Source organism: Humulus lupulus, chromosome 2 (genome assembly GCF_963169125.1).
Source record: "Humulus lupulus chromosome 2, drHumLupu1.1, whole genome shotgun sequence".
Taxonomy (NCBI): Eukaryota; Viridiplantae; Streptophyta; class Magnoliopsida; order Rosales; family Cannabaceae; genus Humulus; species Humulus lupulus.
In genome coordinates, this window is record NC_084794.1 from 265,166,219 (window position 1) to 265,175,779 (window position 9,561).

General features: G+C 39.3%; 1 protein-coding gene across 1 annotated transcript; it reads left to right on the plus strand.

Annotated features, from left to right (window-relative positions):
* Window positions 1-5,971: 5,971 nt before the first annotated feature.
* LOC133815453 (zinc finger BED domain-containing protein RICESLEEPER 2-like) lies at window positions 5,972-7,115 on the plus strand. Its single transcript, XM_062248291.1, has 2 exons — window positions 5,972-6,289; window positions 6,576-7,115. Exons 1-2 carry the CDS (start codon window positions 5,972-5,974, stop codon window positions 7,113-7,115), a joined length of 858 nt encoding a protein of 285 aa, XP_062104275.1.
* Window positions 7,116-9,561: the final 2,446 nt, after the last annotated feature.

A 9,561-nucleotide genomic window follows, 5' to 3' on the forward strand; every position in this document is an offset into this window, starting at 1 on the left:
TGGTTCTAGGTTGAAGGTATGACTTTATGAGGTTTAGAAAATTCTTAAAATTATAGTTGTATTATAAGGCTCTAATATAAATATCTTATGTTGTATTTAAGGTTGATTGGATGTTTTCTATAGCAAGCAATCTCTTACCTTTCTTTTTCCTCTCATTTCCACCCTCAAGGTAAGGAAAATTAGGTAGTTTAGTTTATGCCCTAGTTTATGTTTTGTATGACCTAACATTTAGGTACAATAAAAGGGGTCAGTGTGGCTGGACCTAAGGTGTCCAATGATGTATGACAGACTTATTTCCGGTAGGCTCAATTGCAAAACTTGTATGACGGACCTAAGTTGATGTCCGGTAGGCTCGGTTGCCAAACTTATATGATGGACTTATGTCCGGGGCTTAATTGCCACCCATGTATAAGCACTTATCTTTTTATTATATATGTCTTGTTATTATGACCTATGACCTATGATTATGACTTATGACCTGTGACTTATGACCTATGACTTATGACTATGAACTATGATTTATGATTTTGACTTAGGCTATGTTATGACCTAGGGTTTTATGATGTTGTATGATTAGTATAAATAAGTTCTGTTATGACTCTTGTGAAATTTATGATATGTTTGATTATATGAGTATATGACTGACTCTTGTTTGTATTTTCCTTACTGGGCTTAAAAGCTCACTCCTTATGATGTTGATTCAAGCAATTAAAGAGAGAGAAAGGCCAGTGGCGAGTGGGACCTAGGAGCTTTGTGATGTACTCGTGGAGACCATATAGTCAAGGAAGATCAAGTGGGCCTATTTTTATTAAAGCATGTTTCTAATAAAGTTTTATTTAATGTTGCTCATTTTAGTATGATAAAGACAATTATTTTATTTTTGTAAAGTCATGGATCCATTTACTTATTTTAATTTTCATTCAATAAAAGAGCAATGTTTATGTTTATGATCCAACGTTGTGTTCTCGATAATTTATGAGAAATTAAGGCGTTACAATATCATTTTTTTATCTATTGATTTATTTGGTGTTCTGTTATTTTATTGTATTTTTTTCTATGTTTATTATTATTTCATTGTTGATTAGGTTTCAGTTCTGGCATTTTGCATCTTTTGGATGGATTTAGTGGTGTCAAATGTTTCTTATATTTGGATTTAGTTATAACTAGGGTTGAGTTATAGCTAGAGTTTTTTATTCTAATTCTTTTGAAAAATGTTAGAAATTTGAAATTGGTGATGTTATTTACTTATTTTTTGGATTGATATTTAGTGTGTGGGATCATTAGGTTGATAACTTGATATGTTTTGGTGTAATGTTTTGGTGCAATATAGGTCTGTGAGGTTTGGATAGAGGTTGTGTTTTGTGGGCTGTTAGTAATGAACAAAGTTGACCATGGATAATATTTGTGACTATCATCCTTTTTTCCTACAAAGTTTCAAAGTAGAGGAATAAAAGATTGTGTTTATCGACTCATTTTTATACCATTTTGGCACTTTTGTTTTTTTATGGTAAAAGATATAAAAATAAGTGTTGACTGCCTTTTTCACTATCAACGTTTATGAAAGAGGTTAAAGAAATAGCTATATGAACACATATTTTTATGTGGTTCAGGTTATAAAAGAACCATAGTCAATGGGGAGGCGCCACGTGGGTTTTGGCTGGGGGAAGAGAAGGCTGGAGAGAGGCAGGTTGCTGGGTGGGTCACGCGGGTCCCCAACCGGGGGCTGGGCTTCTCCTTCGGCTGGGCCCTTTTGTTTCAAGAAAAATGCAATTTTTATATTCTCTTTTTCAAATTTAATTGTTTTCTCTTCTCTTCATTTCAAAGTGCCAAAATACAACTTTAATTCCTACAAAATAACAATAAATTAAGTCTTAATCAAATATTTTCATTTATAAAATAAATCATATTAATTCCATGAAAATATTAATTAAAACTTGATTTATTTTAACTATTAAAATCAATAAATGTGTATTTTTCACCACTAATCACTGGTCGAATAGGTAAAATCCGTGCTCGTGTAGTTGGTGGATTTCCTCGGACATCTGAGACAAAAATTCAAGCAGTTAGCATTCTGACCGAAGGAAAAATGGCCAAAACACAAATGACTCTAAGAATACTGCTCGAAAGGAAAATGAGAGTTTTGGGGATACGAGGCATCTTCGGCGCCTATCGACAGACCGAGGAAGATAAACCTACTAGAATCTGGAAAATTCCAAGATTTCGACCACAAATCCAGAAGCGCAAAGTTGATAGAAAATTCGTGAAGGTCGTTTTGAGAGAACCCAATGTCAAAATATGCCTAAAATGACTTATGAAGACGAAGAACAGACAATGGAATCCTACACTATTAATATTCCTAAACGTATAAAAAACACCAAACACACACCAAAGAAAATGGATTAAAGATGCTTACCTGAGATAAAATGGAGATAGGTGCTGAGGTGAGTTCTCACTTTGAAGTACTGCTTGCTGTCTGACCAAAAATAAGAAGACTCACGCCAGTTGTCCAGAACTCCGAGAATGGGTTGAAGATGAGAGAGAAGAGGGTGCGCTGAGAGGTTTCGTGATTTTTGAATAGTTGTAATAAGTGACTGGAGGTTTTTCTTTTTTCTGAGTTTGCGATCCTTGCCCTTTTTTTCGCACCTCGTGCCACTGAGAGCTCGACTGGGAAAGGGCGACAACTCTAGCACTGAATGCAGGCTGAAAAGCGTTGTATCCCGTGGGCGCTGCCCCAAACCCTGTCAGAGACACACCAAATCCTGGAACTTCCATGGTGCTATAGCTGGAAGGGGAGGCGCCTTGACCTCCCAACGACCCCTGTTGAAAGTGAGAATAGGGGGAGTATTGGATTCTTGATGCCGAAGGTCCAGGAGCTTAGCCTGAGGCAGGAAAAAGGGCGGATGCTCCGAATGCCCTAATCTGGGCGCCCTCCCAGCTGATGTATTCTTGAGCTCGACGAATGAAGTCGTCGAGACGCCAACATCCCCTTCACTAGAGATCATCCTAGAGTGGGGATCCCGCGCGGATGCCGACCTGCAATGCCATCAACTGTTAACCATCATCGACCCTCTTGGTTCTTGCCGCTTCCTCTTTGAAACGTTTGATGTAAGCATCGAGAGTCTCAAATGGTCCTTGCTTGATATTGGCCAAGGCATTGACCTCAAAGCCACCTTTTGGACTCCTATGAATTGTCTTTGGAAGGCAGATGATAACTGTTGCCACGCCTGAATGGACCCAGGTTGGAGCTTCTTAAACCATTCATTTGCTGGTCTCGTCAGGGTGAGGGGGAACACATGGCATTTTGCGTCGTCGGAGACACGATGCACCAACATTAACTTGTTAAATTTGGACAGATGGTCCGTGGGATCCCAACCACCATCATAAGTTGGTATGTTTGGCATCTTGAATCCCAAAGGTAGTGGGGCCTCGATGAGGTGAGGAGCACATGGCTCCACCTCCTCGTCTTCCGAGTCAGACTCGTGGCCTTGCTGCCTAGCCATTCGAAGCATTATCCGCTTCAGACTTTCTAATTCGGTCCGGAGCGGGTCGCGTTCCCTATTGATGCTCTGCGTCGGGCAATCCCGTCTTTGAGCGTTGAGATTGACTCAGAGGTCTGACGAGCCTCTACTAGCAGGCTCACGTACTCCAGCCTTATTACACCTCCACGCATTGAGGTTGTTTCGGAGGTCGGTTTGTCCTCGGAAAGCACCGTTATCTTCCGAGCGAGCCACTTATGTTTCTCCACCAGACTCATTTTCGTTTACCAAAGCGTTAATGCCCCATTTATGATTTTATGGGGCATTCCTTAGGCGATTGTTTCTGTGGGGCTGGTTAGGTCCTAAAGGGATACCAGTTCCAAGCCTCGCACAGTCCGTATGAGCGCGTCGAGGTGGAGGGCCCCGAGCTCCACGGGCGCTGTCTGCCTGGCGATGTCCTCGGGCTCTTGTCTCATTGCCCTCACCAACTTTCTGCAGCGCTGAGTGGCCCTCAGGCTCATGATGGGCCCTCTTATGTTTTAGGCGGTGTCATCATTGGCCTTCCCTTTACCACGGTCCTGCAATGGCACTGAGGCTCCAACTTCTGTTGGGTTCCCTTTGGGCACCCAAGCTGGCAGATCATGTGCCTCCGTAGCCGGGTGCTCGGGTGATGCCTCAGCTGTGTTGACAAGCAGCACTCCAACAGGGTGCACCAATGGTACATTTGTTGGGTGCCCGTCTGGTGTGTTGTCATGGTGGTCCACTCGCAACCCTTAGGCTACAAGAGTGGCCTTCATGGCAAGCACCATCTCCTAAAAAGCAATGATGTTACCCTCTTGAGTGTTAAGCTTCTATTGCTGGTTAGCCACCTGCTCGAGGAGCACTACTACTTCTGGCATCTCTTTTACCTCCATGGGCTGAGGATATTCATCCTCATCATACTCCTGGTCGACGTCATTATCCTCACCATTGAACTCATCATATTCATCGTAGTCCTCCGCCATCTCAAGCACGTCCTGAGGTGATTGCCTACTGGGCTCTCCCCCTTCAACTCCGGCGGTAGGGGCATTTCATCTGTAATGTTTCTTTGTGTAGTCAGCATGATCGTGAGTGTTTCAAATGCTTTCCTCAAGCTCTCAATGAAAGCACCAAAAATGTTGACTGCCTTTTTCGCTATCAACGTTTATGAAAGAGGTTAAAGAAATAGCTATATGAACACAGATTTTTACGTGTTTCAGGTTATAAAAGAACCCTAGTCCACGAGTCTTTTGTATTAGAGAGATTGCAAGCTTGAGGTTGCAAGCTTCCACAGAATCTCCTCAGGCAGCGTTTAGATTGCTTTGAGTACAAGTATTTCTTAATAAAAACCGAACCCTTTACAATGAGACTTCTAGCCCTATTTATAGTGGCTGGGGTCCTTAATGTTAATCACATAGCACTAAAGCGCATTCCTCCCATAATTGAGGGATTAATACATTTCAATTCATTGGACTGCAATAAGAGGCTACGATCCAAGCGGGACTTGCGGGGCCCATTGTAGAAAGGTAACCACTTTATAGGGAACATGCCCCTGGGACTGTCAGAGCATGTTGCACGCATTTTTGTGTCAGGCGGCATAGTGGGCATGCAAATTGTCGAGTCGTACCTTGACAACCCTGTTGACGGATCGCCCACAAAGGTAGTCAGACAATCTTCTGACTCTGAGAACCCGCAATCATTGACACGTTGCTCCATCTCTCAGGTCCGAGAACCAAAGCATCGGGCCTGGGAGGCAATCAAGACACAACCTCTTGCCTTAACTTTCTGATCTGGAGAAACTCTTTCTCCGAGGTTGAAACTCGGCAACTAACTCACTAAGGCACTTACCGTCCTCCCCGGACATGTTCTAAACTAGGACCTTTCTCCGACTACAGGCCTCAAGAAATAACATGCCCCGAGCATGTCCGCATACCCCGTAGCCAGCCACTGGGGACTGCCACGTGTCGGCTATGAAAAAATACGGACAACAATAAGATACTCAATTCAAATGTGGTCAATATTTTTATGGTTTATTTTTTAATATTTTTTTAATAATGTAAAAGATTTTAATTGTAAATATATAAAATTGGAGGTTCAAATTAGTATATAAAAAAAAACTAGTAAGAAAGTTTCATGAACTCACTTGATTATGCCTTATATTTGTTCTTGAAATTGTGTTTATAAATATGTAAATATATCATTACATGGATAATAAGGAAAATTTAGAAGAGATGGTAGGGGAGTGGTTGGAGTGTGCTAAAACTAATTTGTCAAGTTCTGATGGAGAAGAACAAGTAAAGGAAAGAGAAAAAGAAAGCGTACGAAAGAAGAGGAATGATTGACAAAATCAAGATAAGGAAAAAGAGAAATAGACCAAGAAAGAGGAGAATGAAAAAGAATAGGGGAAAGAGGTTGAACGACCAGAAAAGAAGCAAAAGGTTGGAAAGAAAATATCGAGTGTATGGGATCATTACACTATGCTGCCTAATTGTGATCCTAAAAAGCCAAGGGCTGCTTGCAATTATTGTGGCATAGATTATGCGGCTGATACAAAGTTGAATGGGACTAGCACACTATGGGCACATGTGGAGAGAAAATGTAAGAAGTGCCCTTTCAGTGACTGGGTTGAGCAAAGTAAGAAGCAACAATCAACTATGGACAGATTCACTAAAAAGACAACAACCTACAACGAAGAAGAAGTTACTTCAAGTGGGCTACCACTAAGGTTTAATCAAAGTGTTGTTAGGAAAGGGATCGCTGAATATACCATTATGCATGATCTATCCTCTAGGCACGTGAATGGAAAAGGATTTCAAAAGCACTGAATATATCATTATGGATGAGCTATCCTTTAGGCACATGAACAGAAAAAAAATTCAAAAGCTTCCCACATTTCAGTTCCCATCAAGATTTACTGTTGCGAGAGATATTTATAATGTGTTTCTAGATCAAAAAAAAGAGTTAAAGTCGATTTTGGTGAAGCACAGAGCGTCATTGACCAATGATTGTTGGATATCAACCCAGAATATTAGTTATTTGTGTTTGACTGCACATTGGGCTGATGATAATTGAAAAATGTAGAAGAGAATTATCAACTTTATCCAAGTTCCTAGCCATAAAGGGGACTTGGTGGGGAAAGAGTTGATAAATTGTCTTAATGAGTGGGGTATCTCCTCAATTTTTGCAGTGATAGTTGACAATGCCTCCTCAAATGACATTGCTCGTAGAAAATTGAAGGGGCACTTGTTGAACAAAGACAATACAATTCCATTGAATGGCGAAATGTTTCATATGAGGTGTTCAGCTCATATTTTGAATTTGATAGTAACTGATGGGTTGAAAGAGTTGAATGATGCAATTTCAAGCATTCAAAATGCGGTGAGATATGTGCGGTCATCTCCAGCTAGACTGAAAAGATTTAAAGAAAGTTGCAAGGATACAAACATTGAATCAAAAGCCTTGTTATGCTTGGATGTGGTTACTAGGTGGAACTCCACCTACTTGATGTTAGAATCTGCTATAAAATTCAAGAAGGCTTTTGAGAATTTGGAAGCAGATGCGAGCTACACAAAGTACTTTGATGAAGAAAGAATGGATGGCCCACCAACCAACCTAGACTAGGAAAAAGCGGTTGTATTTGTTAACTTTTTGAGGAGATTATATGATCTTACTAATCAATTTAGTGGGTCATTATATGTCACATCCAATCTATTCCTTTCAGATATTTTGAAGGTTCAAGCTGATTTAACTACTATGGCTTCTAATCCTGATACTTTGTTAGGGACTATGGCAGTTAGTATGAAACGAAAGTATGACAAGTACTGGGGAAGGATTGAGAAGCTGAATATGTTGAGATTTATTGCCAATATCCTTGATCCAAGGTAAAAATTAGAGGTTGTGAATCGTGGTTTCAAATTTGTGTATACTTCAAGCAAGGATGAAAAAATGATAAAGTTAGTGACAAATACTTTGGCACAACTATATGCTTTTTATAAGCAACAACAACCATCTCAAGCTCAACCATCTCAATCTCAGTCTCAACCATCTCAGCCTATTATCAATTCAACTATAGAATCATTTCTTCAAGGGCAACTACTGCTTAGTGATGACATTGAATAAGATGATCTTGAATACTACTTGAGTGATCGTCGTGAGAAGCTTGATCCTGCCATTGATATTCTATGATGGTGAAAACATAATGGATTCAAGTATCCAATAGTTGCACGTATGGCAAAAGATGTATTGGTTGTCCAGATGTCTACAATAGCATCTGAAACAACTTTTTCTACTAGGGGGAGAATCCTAGATTCATTTAGGAATTCCTTATCCCCGAGGATGGTGGAGGCTTTGATTTGTTCTAAAAATTGGTGTACTTGTGAATCTAAAGAGCTTGTTGTGCTTCGACAATACATGGATGAGATTGATGGTCTAGAGGCATGTGAACAAGTTTTGCCAGGTATTTATTTACTTAATAGCTTATGCTAATTGAAATATATATATTTTAGATATATTATAGCTTATTTGTAAAATTGAAAATTTGTCAGGTGATGGCTTGTGTATTACCTATGTACCTGAGAACATTGGCAGTGGGTTTGGGAGCGGGAGTGGGACCGATAAGAACAAGTGAAATCTCAAGGTAACTAGTTGAATTCTAAGATTGTAGTTTAGTAGCTTTATTTCTCTTAAAAGTATTATGTAGCATGTGTCACACATTATAATTTTATTCTTTCTTTTGTCTTAGGAGCAGGTGGTCATGGTTTCTTGATATAGGCCATGAAATGAAAGCTGTATTTTGGATTGGACTTTGTTTTCTATCTACTCTTTCGAACTTGATTTGTGTTGTAGTCGACCAAGACTTAGATTTAATTTGTGTTGTAATGTACTATGGACTTTGAACTTTAAGTTTAAACTTTAACCATGTGTTGTGGTTTATGGTTGTAGGCTTTTGGTTTTAATTGTGTTGTGTCTTGGATTGGACAATAGACATTGGACTTTTGATAATGTGTTATGAATTAAGATTATGCTTATGGACTTTTAATTATGTTTCAAACTTTCAAATTTGTGAATGTAACTATGTTCTATGTATTTAGGTTTTGAATCTTCAAGTTAAATGAATCATTTTCATATTAAAAAAACACAAAAATGGATTCCAACAATCCAAATTTTTTAGTTTTTTTTAACTTAAATTTTCTCAAAAATTATGAAAAAAATAATAATTAAAAAAATAAACATTAGTTTGGTCGGTTTAACCGACAAAACCGCGATCCAAAATGGTCGGTTTTTTCTGTAATAGGTTTGGTCAATCAGTTTTTGGATCGCACCAATCCAGAACGAAAACTGAAAACTGAATTCTAGATTTAAAAATATGAAAAAACTCCCCAAATCGACGGATGCTCAACCCTACTTGAAATATCTAATGAACATTCTACTGATCTCCTTTTAGTTTGAAACCCAATATCATGCCTCATTCTGAAGGGATTGGATAAATTTCCTTGGCTGCCTAATGATAGTAGAAGCAATAAAGAATTTTGTGCATTGGTCTCCTTCTTTCAACCAAAAAATGCGCGATTTTTGTTTCCAGAAAAACCTCTTCCCTCACTAGAGCCTCATTAAGGACTAATCTCAAAATCGCCTGAAGAACCACATCGGAGGGATGTTCCCTTTCCACCTCTTGAAGCTTGGTTCTAGCCTTTTCTATATGATCTTGAACTTTTCTGAAATGAGATATATTCCAAGCTGAGAGGTCCCTTCTTACTCTCTTTTTTTCTTTTGGAAATTGATCGTTGGGTCAACATCGAGATACCCTTTCCAGGTGCTCTTGACTACCCAAAAGCTTCAAGGATCACGAGCCCATATATTTTCATATTTGAAATGGAAACGATGGCAATTGAATCCTCCCAACGTATCAAGTAGGATTGGTGAATGATCCAACACAACTGCTACCAAGTTTTGTACCACTGCATTAGAGAAAGAGAGCCTCCAATCAACCATAGTGATGTCCATATCCAATCTCGCTCTTTTAAGAGATGCAGTAGAGGAAGGGGCAATGGTTCTCTGTCACCAAGTA